The 16,127-nt window shown below is 41.5% G+C and overlaps 1 protein-coding gene across 2 annotated transcripts; it reads right to left on the bottom strand.

Annotated features, from left to right (window-relative positions):
• Positions 1–396: 396 nt before the first annotated feature.
• On the bottom strand, positions 397–13,932 carry fbxo46 (F-box protein 46). Of its 2 annotated transcripts, none has more exons than XM_008426106.2 (3): positions 13,520–13,932; positions 4,643–5,249; positions 397–3,931 (listed from the first exon to the last, which is right to left on the bottom strand). In XM_008426106.2, the coding sequence occupies exons 2-3, from the start codon at positions 5,123–5,125 to the stop codon at positions 2,132–2,134; spliced, it is 2,283 nt and encodes a 760-aa protein (XP_008424328.1). In that variant the 5' UTR covers positions 5,126–5,249; positions 13,520–13,932; the 3' UTR covers positions 397–2,131. The 2 variants fall into 2 exon arrangements, with proteins under 2 accessions (XP_008424328.1, XP_008424329.1); XM_008426107.2 differs by lacking the exon at positions 13,520–13,932 and adding an exon at positions 13,433–13,494.
• Positions 13,933–16,127: the final 2,195 nt, after the last annotated feature.

Below are 16,127 nucleotides of genomic sequence, written 5' to 3'. Positions count from 1 at the left end.
TTTTACAACGTAATAAGCACTTCAGATTATTTATACGACTTTGTGTTGCCACCGTATGCAAAACCTTTTAAACGGCACAAGCTTACTACAGTTTCAGAGGTACAAAAATTTCATCCCTGCAGCTTTAATGATCAGATTTAACAGAACGAATGTTAGATACAAATGCCATTAAAGCATCTGGTTACACTCTGATCCAATCAGTCATCCCTAAAGGTGTGAAGGAGAGAAAGTTTAAGTAGCTCATAAATGCATTAATAAAGTTTAACACATTAAAACTTTGGTTTACAAGAAATCAATGCGAGCTGTAAGTGGCTGGAAACCACCTAGCTGCACCCACCCATGACGACTTAGAAAACGAGCAATGTGGATCAGCGTATAAAAAGCAGACATACCAGGTAGTGGTTCAGATTTCCAGTTTTAATCATCACTTCTGTTTTATTTAAGCAGATACTTCCCATTAGCATTGTACACATCTGCAACCTACAGAGTTCTCCCATGACTACCCAACCATCTTCTCATCTCCATGCAGAGTTTCAGCATCATTCAACACATCAGTTCTTCAATGTCCAGTCTGTCAGCTTGCAGGGGTGGGGAGGGAGGTTAAAAGCAAAGGAGGAGAGGGCAAAGATAAATAGATTCCATTTTTTATTGCCCCCTCCCCCGGTATTGAAAAGTCAGAGCCATCACCAGGCACTGTTCTTGTACGCGCAATAATTTAAGTGGACCCAGTGGAGCTGGATGGAGTGTGTGAAACATTGGAAAACTGTGCAACTTTTGTTGTGTTCTGATCATCCTTGAGGTATCTGATGCCTCGGTCTCCAGAAGGGTAGGGTAAGAGGTAGGGGGGCTTTTAAGGCTGGAAGCTGGTATAGAGAGTTTCTGGTGTTTGTGGTGGATAGTTGAACACACTTCAAAGTATGAATGATGGCTCTGTTGAGGTGGAGGGAAGGATAAAAGAAGGGTTTGGGGGGATGAGGGGGTTAAAATAAAGATGGCATATTTAAAAAAAAAAAAAAAAACTTCAGTAGGATGACAGACTGATACACGAAGAACTCAGTCCTCATGAATAAAAGCAAATACAACAGCAAACATTCAGACACAAAAACCCAATAAAAACAAACAAAAACAAAAAAAAAWGGCAAAACAAGCAAAAAAGAATCAAACCAACCATACAAAGTGACATCAGGCCTTTCCAAAGTGACATCTAGTTTCTCTTTTTAAATCCCATTCAAGTCCGTCTCCCACAATTCTCTGTAAACCAGACAGTGGCTCCCATTTATGGCTGGTCAGCAAGGTCAGGGTCCGCTCCGTAACAACAACCGGGCGGCTCTCTGAGACCTGGACTCAGAGGRGGGGGGGGGGGGGGGGCACCCATCCTAAACCGGACTCAGAATGAGCATCAGTGACGAGCAGTAAGTTCAGCAGCATCAGCAGGGGACTGATCAACTTAATACATCATTACAGCACATTCAGAACAGAGAAATGCATGGTGCAGGACAGCTACAAATGGCATCTTGTACAACCGCGAAAAAAAGAATCAAGTTTGCTTTATACAATCACATTTCTGTAATAACTTGAAACATTCTGCACTGAAAGGTTTTACATGTCCCTTGAAGCCCGTCTGTACAGCTAAACATGGATGCTTGGGGCAAAACACAACGCGGGCCACGTGTTGGGAGCTGAAAGCACGCTGGTGGGTATTACATTTCTATACGTCACTTTATGGATGCTAATCTCAATCCAAAACACTGCAACGTTTTCACATAAAATCGCCTACTGCAACATCCATGTGCATATTTAAACAGAACCCCCTCAGAAACGAGACTGACAGCAGCAGGAGAGGACCCCAACCCTGGTGTACAAACTTTTATTAGCCACTCTAGGTGGGAGAGAAGGATTCTGGAGCAGTTGGAAAGAGGGAAAAAAAAAGGCAAGGAGTGTGATGCTTCTCTACCTTCTTCAGATCTCAACCTCTCTCTATTGAGAGAAAGAAGGAGAAAGAAGAGGAGACAAGCAAACAGTCTTGGAGTGCTGATTCCTCCCCCGTTGCCCTCTCTGTACCCCAGTTCTCAGACCAGTGATGGAGAGACGGGAGGAGGTATGCAATGAGATGAGACTTGGTTTGCACCCTCTACCTGGCCTCCTCCCTCCGTTCTTCCCTCTTGGTGCGGATGGGCTGGGAGCCGTCGGCAGGCTGCTGCACCCAGTTGTTGTCATGGAGCCCAACCCGGCAACCCGGAGTGTCCTTGTCCGTACGCCGGCAGCACATCCAGTAGGAACGTCCGTAAGGCAGGTCATGGTGGTAAGGTTTGGGGTGCCAGCGGCACAAAGAAACGTCCCCGCGCTCATACTGACGCTTGCACTGTTTGCAGGGGTCGTCTCTGTAGAGGGGGTCCTGGTTCCAGCGCGAGTCCACCGCGCGCACCCCATAGGTTTCGATCAGTGCCTTAAAGTAGTGGCAGGTGCACTTAAGGGCCGCCAGAGAGCGAGTGGGTAGGTAGCTGAAGATGTTCACCATGATGTGGTCGGGGAGCAGCAACATGTACTGTCTCGGCTCGAGGAGCCGCTGGATCTGAAATCGGATCTCCAGGAAGTCGTGGGACACATGGCGGTAAAGGCGACACAGCGAAGGGTCAGAGCAGTCTTCCCCGACACCAGGGGAGTCTGGACGTGTCGCCCGCTCCACTGAGCCCACTGTCACCCCTGTGCCAGGACTGTTGTTGTTGGCGCAGTCCAAAGAGCACATTCCTGCCCCGTTGCCAGATGTCTTTGCAGTTACATCGTCCTCAGGTCCCCTAGGGGACTGAAGGAAAAAGAGCTGTCCAGGAGGGGGATCGTCTGATGATGGGTCAGTTGAGCTGCCAACACCACCACCACCCCCTCCCGCTGTAGGCATTGCGAAACACACCGTTTCCTCCTGCACATTCTCTGTGCTGTCCTTGCCGTAGAAGACACACTGGTCCACAGCACCCGTCACCACAACCTCCACATGGAACCCGGTCACTCGTTCCCTCCCAACGCCCCCTTTCTTCTCCCCTGTGGAGAGTTCCTGATTGGAGTCCGGGGTGCCGCAGGACGGATTGTCTTGATGGAGATCTCCGTCTGGTTTGGGGGTGGAAGCTGTGGCGGCAAGCAGCAGACTACTGGGATCTCTTGAAGACGGACTGACGAGCTGGTACAAGTCACAGGTGATTTTCTCTTTGGCCCTGGCAGCTGCCTGGTTACTCCCCCCACCACAGCTCATAAACATACAGCGGGACCGGCCAGCTGGCTCCAGTTGTGAGCGCGGGTCCATATTTGAAACTCTGAAAGCTATCCTCACCTCCCCATGGGTGTGGTTGGGTGGTGGAGGTGGTGTTACAGTGTCCCCCCTTCTGAGCTCCCCATCTCCGTTTTGATTATTTGAGGGTACTCCAGATCCAGAACCTAGATGGAGGCGATTCTCAAGGGTCTGAGATTCAAAGTGTGCGATGGCCTGAGCCACCCTGCACGACTCCTGCTCCTCCTCGAACTCCTGGTCCGTCTGGATTGGAGATGATGGCTTTTGGGATTCGCTAGAGGCTTGACTGTCTGAGCTGTTTGATTCAAACAGCATGGGAGAAGGGTCGGAGACTGTACCTCGGAGCAGAGTATGTTGGTTGGGGGGGAAGCCCTGACTATGAGTGGCGGTAAGCGACTGGTGGTGGTGTTGGTTTGAATGAACTGCCACAATGCCCTGAAGGGCCATGGCAGTCCTCTGCTCCACCAAGGCAACCATCTCAGCCACAGAAAGCAGATCTGTCTCATTCACACCTAATGGTAGCTCATCGGGGCTTGGAGGTCCTATGGAGGTGTCAGGAGTCGGTGCTTGGGAACGCGTTGGAGGGTCGTAGGATGAGCACCGCCTTCGTCTTTTGGCTTTACTGCAATCTGTTGCCCAGTTACCTTTAACCTGTGGAAACAGAGAATGATTTAATTAGAGGCCACACACAATTTTATAGCTACACAACATTCTGATAATGCTAGATAGTGTAATGGTGATCATTAGCTACAGTACTGTCTATATACACTGTAATAACCTTGAACGACATCCCTTCAACCGTATGATCTTAGTCACTCATAAATCAAAGGATGGTGGAAAGCCATACAGATGTAGTCAAATATATTTGAATGCATGTAGTCTGTGAAATCCAAGCAGTCCTGTGTGATTGCAAGATGCAGAGACTAAATTTGCACATTAATGTTTTATTTTATGTTTTTCTCTCCATAGAAGCTACTCCTGATCTGGCATTCTGTCTGACTTTGGCACCTTCCTAGAGGACGGCACTAGCTGAAATAATGCTGTCATCAACTAATCGTCGTCTCTTTTCTGCTATTAACCTTTTACTTTCATTAACATAGAACATAATCCTACATCAGTTCTGTTTCTTTTAGTGCATTCTGCTCTGTCTTTCGGTTGTGGAAAATGGCCGCTGGTACCAATCCTGGATCTGCTGGAGGTTTCTTCCTGATAAACAGTTTTGTTTCAAATGAACTAAACACTCTGGAAAACCTGTTCTCCTCACCTGTGGTGGCACTACACCAACCACCACTGAAGGAAACTACATGAAAATCTCTGAAGACACGTAAAAGAGAGACATACACCCCTCTGTTAGGTTCTCACCTTCATGGCACTCGGTCTGGGCTGGCCTGCTCCACTGAACTGGTGTGCAACAAAAAAGGCAATCTTCTCCTTTGTGTTCCCTGGTTTGATAACATACCAGGTGTCCAACAGCACACGCCCATCTTGCATTTGAGACCCTGTAGTTGGTGGCGAGGGCGGAGCAGGAGGAGGCTGAGGGGCCTGGGTTTGTGTAATGGCGCCAGATTCAAGCTCAGGTTCAGGTGGCGTGTTCTCTGACCCCACATCCTCCTCCTCCTCCTCCTTTCCCTCCTTACCCCCAACTATCATCCCTACATCTTCAATTTCTTCTGGTGTCCTCCTGGCACCTTGCGAGAGCTCAGCCTTGCAGACCGAGGGGGAACCTGCCCCACTGGCTCCTCCACTGTTGCCCCCTGAGCCTGGACTCCGAGCTTTGTTCTGGGAGTAGGTGCCGAAGGGGCGAGGGCACCACAGCCGGATGTGGGAGAAGGTGTCTCGGTCCATCAGGATGAGGACCACCGTGGCATATCTGCATCTATGCTGGCCAGCAAACACCAGGAGCGCTCATCGTTCGTCTCTGTTCCAGTAGCCACCAGACTGGCACCAAGACCAACACAGGGCATAAAACCTGCATCAAGAAAACAGAAAAAAGGTCAAATCAGGTTTTCTGCAGGTTCCACCAATTCCACCAAAGACTTCAGACCATTTTAAAAGCAGTATGCATGAAATTTAAGACCTGTATGAAATAAAAATGTAACAGTAAGAAATAAAAAAAAAAAACACAATTAAAAACGAACTACAAAATATTAAATATTGATAAAGCGCATCTACAAATCAGGGCGCTTTTTTAAAGACTTTCTAAGGATGCATAGACACCCTGTAAATACATGAAGGGATGGAGTGACATAAATGATTGTGATAAAACTACACATTTGATCAATTTAAAAGTGCAGATTAACAAAGCTCATCCGCAGAGGGATTAAATTAGATGACCAATAACTAATCGAGGCTCTACTGAATAGTTGCCCCCAAGTAATCAAACAGTCTGAAAGCATTGCAAGCCCCAGTGCAACCACTAGTGATTAGAAGAGACAACATCACACTCTTACAGACACCAGTCACAAATCCTCTGCTTCAGACTTTGGCCAAATTTAATCAGTAGTTGCATTCACTTCTGTGCAACAAGACCATCTCCCTCACTCCAAGGCCTCCAGATTAAATTAAAGGGATTGCATTTCGGGTTTCAAGATGAAAGGGATGAACGATGGAGCACAAAAGCACCAAATGGATCCTCCTCACCCTCTCTGCATCTCAGCATTTCAAAGAGGACTTGACTTAATAGGAGGCAACACAGGGAGGAGCATCCAGGCATATGCTGGACCTATTTTTAGAAAGCAGCGGCAGGGAGGGTGATATGAGTGAAACCGTTGTTGCTATCCTCACCTCTTCCTCGCTGGCTACACTACAGAACGAGGGGGAGCTTTTCTGTTCACCCGGCATCCTTTGCTTCTGTAGCAAGGGCGGCTGCAGGGTATGCCAGGGACGGGCCAGCATACTTGGGGACAGATGAAGCAATGCGCCCGACCCACTGGTAATCTGTTTGCACTTATTCTATTTGCCCCAAGATGCTCCACAACTCTTAAAAATGAAAACAACACAGTTCAAAGTTACCATTTATATAATTAAAGCCAAATCTGGATCAACTTTACTTAAAAAAACAAAAACAAACATTTGACACATTGATACACTAACAAATAGATTATTTTTTTTTAATGTAGTTTGCTTCTTAAGGCTTTGAATTTTTCCAAATGAGGTTAAGTTATTATTGGTGGGCTCCATTATCTTTGGCAAAACGAGGTCATATTGCCGCAAGTTCACTGGAAAAGTAAATGAGGTTAACTAGTTAACTCCTGTGTCCCTGTGGAGCCTCATCTGATCTATATTCTACCACCGTAGTTTTCATACCATCTGCAGAAATGTTGTAAAATCAAAGCATTTACTCAGTTCATGACAGTGAACTGACAAGACATTGCATGCCAACATGGCCTTAAATCCCACTGATATGAATATTTTTAGCTTGAGCTGCTTTAAAATGCTGAGGTCTGCCAAAACAGCTGCCAGGTCTCTGGTTATGATTCAACTTTCACCTCAAAATCTTGATTTAATAAGCTCAGAGAGACTAGACCACTTTCTACAACAGGTAAAGGGACCGTTTCAGAGAATAGCTTTACAAAACCTAAACGAGAAAAAGTCTGGATTAACCATTTAAAAAGGCATATGATGAGATAATTCACTCTCTAAAAGATTAATAAGCTAATTTGTAAAGAACATTTAACATTAGAAGTGGAAGAAAAAAAAACATACAATGCAAATTGAAAAGCTGAAACAAATAAAAAGATGCTCTAAACAAAGCTGCCCTTCAAAAGAGGAGCTAGTTGAGATCAATGCACCAGACTGGAGCCTGTTGTCATCCAGTCTTTGATAGAAAGAAAGAGAATAAAAATAAACACTCGTGCAACTGGAAATGTTCGAGCTTGATTTAATTTATTATGCGATTAACTGATTTATTGTGACAGGCTTAGTCTCAGCTCTATGCATTATGGTTCTGTGACTAGTCAGAGGGCGATCAGAGGCATAAGGAAGGGAAGTAAACTTTTGACACCACCAGATGCCTTTTAGATGATCAGGAGGTGTAAAGAGCCTGTTTAGGTGGTTGACTGCAGTCAAAGTCTAACAAGCACACACACACAGCTCTTAACAAAAAAAATATATCAAAATGGGCTTCCTCAGGACATCGGTTATGTAAATAATTGGTATTTTCATCTTTAAATCAAGACACAGCACCTGCATTTAATCATTTTCACAGATTTTATTGAAGCTCTTTTGTAATCAACAGTGAAGAAATAGAAAAGGTGACTGCAGCTGCCAATACTGTCAGTTTTGGGGGCTTCAGACATTCAGATTTTTTTTAGTCATTACGGTAAAAAGATTTTTCACATCAACAAGATATAACCCCATCCCTACCTGTTAGTCTGACTGTATTGAACACCCCGTTCCGACAGATTTTAGTGCCCAATATGCCTAGTACAGAGTTGGAAGTGTAACGGGAGAGAGATTTCCTAATATAGTGCAAACCTGGAAAAAACAAGATCAATGAATTTTATTAGCTCTGTTGGATCTGAAACTTTCCTTTTGTATTAACTGCTCCCTCTGAACAAGGGTTCATTATTCATGAGAAAACTATTACAGTTTAGTCTTAAGGTAAACGGAGAAAAAAAAAAATTATTATTCAACACTGACTCAATACAATGCAGTGAAAAAGAGTCTCAAAATGAGGAAAACATTCATACAGTCTTGCTCTAAATAAAAAGTCGATCAGCTGGGCTATTTAATGAACGATTCCCGCATTCAGGAGGAAACTTGAGGCGCCTGTTTGGGCCATTTTAGAGCTCATTTGACACGCATCCGTAAGGGTCACTTGTTCTTTTCTGTGTAACACACTGCATGGGTGGTGCGTTATACAGTTGGACTAATGGATTGGCTCAGAGAGGCGCAAAAAACAAACACCTCCCACACAGTGTGGTGTAGCAGTATAAATGCTTCCTCTATAATCACACAGCAACAACTCATCTAAGAGCAGACAGATTATACTGTAGCGAAGAGGCTTTTTTACTGCATTTTCTTCAGGGATTGGACTAGTCATAACTAGTTTCGTTCTCCAACTCGTTCTTATCCACCATGATAACCACAGATTCGTGCAATATGTTGGTCCAACCATGAAAGAGAGCCAGAAGAGAACTACTGGCTTTTGCTTTTCTGGGAACTTGGCAGTATTGGGAGATGAGATATTATGTCGATGACAACATGAAAATTAAAATGAATCTGGCAGGGAATCAAACCATATTCTGTTTAAACATTGGCACGTCCTCTTAAATTTAATAATGTGCTTTTCAATGAGAAAAAGGTTCAAAACCTTCTCTCTGCAAACATGACTAAATAGGGGTTCAACAGTCTAAAAGCCAAAAAAATTCTAAAAGATTTAGGATTACAGAATACTTTAGCTTCAGCAATTAAATGTCACCTGGCAACATAAACATTTAAGAGTGAAAGGCAACACTTTGACTGCAAACACAACATAAGAAACCACAGAAATTTAAATGTCTGGCAGCAGTACAGAATATTAATTCTCATCATTAGAAATAAGCATGGGCTGTCTACTGGCATCAAGATATACAAGATTTTAAAGAAGTAAACGCGAACAGTTCTAATGGTTTAAAGTTTGTTTTAACGGCAGAAAGTTAAAGCAGCCATTTCGCTCCAGACAGCAGGAAGAATCGTGTTCCTACATACTGCTGGTCAGCTGGCTGATTAGATCTAGTTGCTCTCTGAACTTGGAAATTACATTCCGAGTTGGAAAAATCAACCGGAACGCCCTCCAAAGTCAGATTTTCCACTATAAAACAGGGAGCAACTTTGACTACGTCCTTTACGACTTGTAAGGTCGAATTTGCATGTCATTATGGCCACTCCTCGCTTAAATAGCAATAAAATGTGGTGGATACTTGTCTATTTTACACATGTAAGAGTGCATCTAAAAATCAATGTTACATGATTTTTGTAACATTGTAGTTGTAGAAAGTAAAATGATGATTGTAAGAGGTACAATAATTCTCTTACAGAAAGTTGCCCTTTTGAAATTCCAACTTAAATAGAACGATGTTACCTCAGGTCTGATCAAACCTAGATCCAAGATAAATGGAATGCCGCACAAACTAATAATACTTCCAGTTGGGGAAAATAAGCACTAGAAGTGTGCCACCTATCATTTTTATTATGGTGCAGCAGCAAACTGCAGGATTGTTCAGACGAATTATTACCAGCCAATATCAGGTGTAGGTAGTACTTTTACAATTAAGTCAATGTTTACTCTATAATATTTTCTTAAAATCCACATGCTAAAACACAAAAGTGTAATAATGAATATGCTATTAATTTGACAGAGTTGGAAAAAGTAATTAGATCATGTCATACATATGTGCAACATTTGTAAAACATAGTGATATTTTTAAACCATGAAATTTCTACTATAGGTTGTAGTGTGAAAATCTAATAATGGCCCAAGTCTGACATATAGACTTTATTAAATGAGGAAAGTTTCTTCTAAATGTGTCCAAGTTCTGAAAAGGGATTGTGACATCTTGTGCCGTGTGCCTCAAACCCAGACAGCTGAAGGGATATTTATCTTTTGTCTTTAATATTTCACACAATTTAAAGTTAGACCCCAAGTAACAGATGAGGCACATTTACACATGTTCTTTATGCATCGTTTACTCCTCAAACGAATCTCTGCAAATAAGACTCTGGGTTTGAATTAAGCTTTCTGCAACAACCTAATCCATCAAATCCTGTCCAAGCTCAGCAGCAGCCAGTGGCGCTACAGCGACTCTGCAGACTTAATCGTTAGAAACCCAACCTGTCTGACAGACTGTCAAGAGAGAATGAAGATTTTTCTGTACGTTTCCAGCAATTAACTGGTTCCACACACCGACGCATGGAAGCATGCAGTCTGCCAAGTTTGCAGACTCATCAACCAGGAAAGCCCAACATGCAGAGGCACATTATTCAGCAAGGGCTGGGGTTGGTTTACAGTTGGATATCTATAAAAGGTCAAATCAAACTTAACAGTGTGTATTCACCTCAAACGGGATGTGTTAATTGGATCAGAGAGAAGGTATTTGTTATCCAACCTATGTCAGTAAAGTTAATCGATAATACAGAGTGCAACATTCCTCCAATGTCCTGAAGGCTGAGGAGGAGCTTCTGATTGCAAAATAGCCACGACACACAAAGGAGCTTCCCTCAAACCATCAGAAACCTTCAGATGACACGAAAACACAAATATTAAAACAACAAGTTCTACTGTCTGAACGGTGAAGGCTGTTAAACTTTCAACACTTTCAAAGATGTTAAATTGTGAACATCTTTAATATCAAGTTTCTAGAAATTTCACTAGCATTGCAATAAATGATTCAGAAAATATCAATTGTGCCGAATATTAATTTAAATCAGGTTTTTGGTGTTTAGATCCGAAAACAACATATTTTTCCAAACTGAAAATTGATCAGTCAATCTGAGATTGATGGTCCGGATCTACATACAGTTTGTGTCAGACTAATACTAGAAGAAAGAGAATCAGTTTTCACCTAGTCAAGAACAAAAAAAAAGAACAAAAACAAACATTAGAAACATTAAATTTTTAATTTTTTTCGGCTTGGGTTTGTCTCTGGACACCATCGCTTCCTTTAATCACGCTCTTATTTACACTTCACTACCTCCTTTGCTGGGTGGGTGTGTTCAGACAACATATCCTTGTTAAACACCTATAAAACTTAGCAGGTTGGATAAGGAATTCAAGCAATCATTTCTAAATGTTTGACTTCACAATTCAAGATGTGAGGTCATAATTTTAGGGCGTCTCGAGTTAATAAGAACCAAATGGTTAAAAAAGAAAACAAGCTGAAGAATAACTCAGTTGTGTCCCGTTAGACGGTCACACTCAAGCATTTCATTCATGTCAATGTGCGAACCGCAGCCATAAACCCACCAATCATGCTGGCACGACCCACAAAAAAGAAAGAAAGAAAAACAAAAAAAAACTTTACAAAGTTTCCCTCTGCCTGTGTGTCTTTGAAGACAATGTAACAAAAGATGAACGCCCAGCAGGCCGTTAGTTTAGCTCACCGGTGACAGAACAATAGAGTGGAGCGAGTCGCCCCAGCAGTCAGATCAGGAACGTGCGACGACACCTGGGAAGAGTGACCGCCAGCCTGCATGGCCGTCTCTGACTTTGTGTGTGTGTGTGTGTGTGTGAGTGGCAGCGTGTTCGTTCAGAAAAATCGTCACAAACCTCGATAAGACCTCCAGTAACACTTCTGTGTCAGCACAGTGATCTGTTGTATTGACCTCCTGAGAGGAGCTTCAGTCACGCAGCGTCTAAATAAATGACATCAAACCACTCAGAGAGAGGGCTGCGTCCACACATACCTACACTAAGAAAGCAAGAAGGTCAAATACTGGGACAGAAACTGATTTTCCTGAAAGTATACATTCATTTATGTAGGTACGCATTTGGGTAGGAAAATCTCTCAGTACAAGTACAATTTATCATAAAACACAGCCGAGTATTAGTCTGTTTTCCAGGATAGGCTGATCATCAGTGTTTAATATCATTTTACAATAACATATGTTCATGTCATTTTATTTCTCTGTTAAATGAATGAAACTTATGGTCTTGAACAACAGCATAAACTGAAACTCCATAGAATATTTTTGGAGATAATTTTACAGCTTCCTTCTTTTGGCAGTTTGTCAACATTTTCTAATTCTTAAGAACATAAAATCATGACATTGGCCACTCACACTCTGAAACATGTGAGTACCACGGACACAATTTCTGACAGATGAACCCAAAGTCATGATGGACAAAGAGGCAGATGGCGAAACTCTAATTTATTCCGTCAAGAATTATATCATCCGATTGTTTTCTATGTATATTTGCCACTCAGAAAACCAGTAAGGTAAATGTCAAACTGAGATTGTTTCATATTAAATCACAATATTATTTGGCAGCACAGTTGAACTGCATGCGATGTGAAATCATAATACTTCATCTTAGTTAAACAACTCGTTTTGTTACTGCTGAGTAAAGGGATTTTTCTCCTCTCCCATCCTCATTCTGCTGTCAAATGGAATGACTACGACTCTGATGACAAGCAGTCGTTTTCGGTTAACAGCAGCTGAGTCAGAAGTTCTGACCAACCCTTTATTGTCAATAACTTCAGGCTAATTCACAAACTGTTTTCACGTCTCTTTTTTTTTTGGCCAAATTTAGGAATATGACAACTGTACAGAATGTAAACAAACACAAAAGAAAGTGGAATTTTTCTTAAAACCATGAATAAATTATGTGTACAAAAGAAAAAAAGTGAACAGACTGAAAAGAGCCTTTGGGGTAATGAGATGTCACTTGAGGCACGTGGGCTTGGAAGATTGGGAGGGTAGGTTTTTATCTCGATTATTCACAGCAAAAAAAAAGAAGAAAGAACTGACCAGATGGGCGTTGTTCTAAGAGTGATCTATTCAGAATCCAAGTTTTGCAGAATGTCTAGTAAGCAGTTTTAACTTGCTGTAAAAAGCACCTGAATAGCTGTTTGATTACAGAAGACCTCTTCAAGATCTTAACCAACATGCACAACACTAAAGATTGGATCGCAGTTGTTTTCTTGGAGAGAACCACACATCGTGACAGGAGCACGTTAAAAAGTCGATGCACAAAAAAAATGTCAGATTGTTGTCCTCACTGTGACTAAAGTTTCCTAGTCAAAAACGAAGGCCCGCAGCTCACTAAAAGCATTTCTTTGGGTAAATGTGTTAACTTTCCAAAATATATTGAACACAAGTTGAAACAACGTCTACACCTGACGTGACAGTTATAAGGAGAAATGGGACAACACCAAAGACGAGCAAAACCAAAGCCAAAGGAGATTATTTTTACCCAACATTAAATTTAAATATCTTTAACCAACTACCAGCTATTTAAGCAGTGAGCTAGCACAGCGTCGCTGGGACATAAATACCCAGCAGACCAGAAGTCAAACAAAAACTAGAGAACTACAGCATTTAATTAACACACATCTGTTCAAGTCAGCTTTTTTAAACCGATTATTCACTTCGGTGTAGACTAAGACGAAGTTATAGAAAAACAAACCTCTGCTGAGCTAACGAGCTAGCTAACTGGACAACACAACTTACCTGCAGAATATTATAACAGAGCTTTCCTCTGCTAGCAAGCTTCGATTAAAAAAAAGACTTTAATTTATGCTGTGGGAGTAGAAATACCTGTTAGGTTGTTCTACACGGAAACCCCACGATGAGCAGAAGGTCGGTGACAAGTCCTTGTTAGCCGTGTTTTCTTCCAACCAAACTAGTCTAATACAGGTGACACGAGTTGACTATCCGAGTCCACGTAGCTAGGCTAACCAGCTAGCAGGCTAACGTCGACATTAGCCCACAGCTACTTTCTGGTTTATCAACCTTGCTTAATACTAGCCACTATCGCAGCATTTCAGCCTGTCAGTTCCCTGGAGAGAATCCACTTGACCGTACGCCCAACCAGGTCTCACAGCAATCTCTCTTCCGCTGTCTATCTAGAAGTGTCACAGGCTTTCACAGTATGTTCTCGGGGATACCAAAATAATCTGTGTTAAAACGGCGAGAGGAGGAAGGCCATCTTGTTGACAAGCAGCTGCATAAGTCCATCAGCCAATAGCAGCTCAGAGTCGGTGGTGTGCCCATATATGGTGTGTGCTCAGCGCCCTCCCTCTCCATTGCCCCACGGACTCCACACCGGCCACACTGTGACACCCCAGCATCTAAAGGTCACTGTGTCAAAAACAGGTGGGAAAACTGAAAGCCACACTAACATGGCGTATGTTCGTTCTCCATAAAATTCACACGTTATTAGAGTGACAAACATCTTTATTAGACTTCTTTTTATTGTTTCATCAACGATATGTTAAAAATACAGGTTTGTGTTACTAAAAAACTTTTCAACCATTAATAAATCCTTCACAATTTAACTGAAAGATAAACAAATATGTTAGGTTAAAATTGAAAAAGTTGCAGTGATTTGCATTATCAAGCCTCCACAGTTATTTACCTGATACTTTATTGGAGCACTTAAAATAATAATAATAAAAAAATCACCTTTCATTTTTCTGGTAATAGCATCTCACTCTATCTTATTAAAGTTTCCCAATATAATCAGATTATGGCAGACTTATTTTGTGCACAAAACTCTTGAGATCCACAAATTTTATGGCAAATTTTATTCCAAAACTTTATTTTGTTTCCCTGATGAAAATGCCCTGTTGTTGTTGATGATTTTTCTTTAATTTTTAATTTTTTTGCAAAGCTGAGAAATGAAATTGATCCTACTCACTAGCTTTGTAGCAAACAAATGATTGCTTTGGATCCAAACTGATTCTGAAGCAATCCATAACTTTATTTAAAAATAATGTTCCATCTGATGCGGTTACCTCACTACATGATGCTGCCACTACCATGTTTCACAATAATTTTTTGTGATACTCAGTACAGTTGCTTCTCTGGCAAGAAAAGCCTTTTAGAATTATGGTGCTAAAAATTAAAGTATGACTACATCAGACTGTATACAACATTACCTCACTAGGTTCTGGGAGATTTTAGCCAGGTCTGGATGTTTTACTGCTTAGTTCAGACATTTGAAGAATACAGAAGAATGATGTCATGTTGAACACAATCACCATTAGGCAGAAATTCCTGCAGCTCCTTCAGTGTTGCTGTGATCTTGGGCCTCCTGGTACTCTCCTTAATTGGTTTCTGTCCTTTCTTCATCAATATTGAAAGAAAAACATCCTGTTTATTCACTATTGGCCCTCAATATACTGCAATTATTGATTATTACCTACACTTTATTATAGCCCATATTTCACCTCTTTATTTTAAAATATTCCATCCCAAACATATCTGTTTTTCAGCTGAGTTGAACAGGGTATGTGCTATGTCAAAGGTGGAAAAAGCTTTAAAATTATTTATTCTGGTCCTGACTTAGACGCACTGTATTTGTTTTTCTGAAAAGTTATATGATTTTTTTTTTTTTTTTTTATCATTTTCCTTTTGCAACCTGTTCCTTCACTGGTTTGAAATATGATGCGTCTCCTTTATTTCCTACTGGCATTGAACCTAACATTGTAGAGCCAAGCTTCTCCGGTTTCTCTTCTTCACACATTGTGTTCCACAACAATCAAACAGACAGCAAGCATCATTAATGTTTCACTAAATTTCCCCCCCGAAACATTTTGACACCAGCTCCTGCTTTTAAGCTTGGTAAGTGCAGTCTTTCAGTAGCTGAGAATTACCCATCTATATCTATCTCATCAATTCTATCTTTGGCTTGTTGCAGGATGGATGCAATGTCATCCATCTCAAAACAATGTCAGTATGTTTTGCACTGTTTTTCACAAAAAGATGGACAGAATCCAAAGTCTTAATGTCTGTCCAGCAGAGGGCCACATACCACCTTATTATATTCTTTAATTTTATGCCATTCCATGCCACAAACATAATTTTACAATTTCCAGTGCCTTGCAAAACTATTCAGATTATTTGACATTTTGTCATATTTTATCAAACGCAATGCATTTTATTTAGATTACAAATACGTTCTGAAAAGTGTGGTGTGAATTTGTATTCAGCCCCTCTGAGCCAATGCTTTTTTAAAACTAGGTATAGCTGCATGTCATTTAGAGATTTATGCATCTAAACATTGAATCATTTGTCCATTTCCTTTTCAATATTTTCCAAGCTCAGTCAGTTTCCCTGGAGAGCATCTCTGACATCAATGTCCAACTCTCACAGTTCATGCTATACATTTTATACAAGGAAATTTCAGTTTTTAAATAATTTT

The sequence above is a fragment of the Poecilia reticulata genome, linkage group LG13 (genome assembly GCF_000633615.1).
Source record: "Poecilia reticulata strain Guanapo linkage group LG13, Guppy_female_1.0+MT, whole genome shotgun sequence".
NCBI lineage: Eukaryota > Metazoa > Chordata > Actinopteri > Cyprinodontiformes > Poeciliidae > Poecilia > Poecilia reticulata.
Note: the sequence above shows the minus strand (reverse complement) of the source record. Positions and strands in the feature narration are given on the sequence as shown.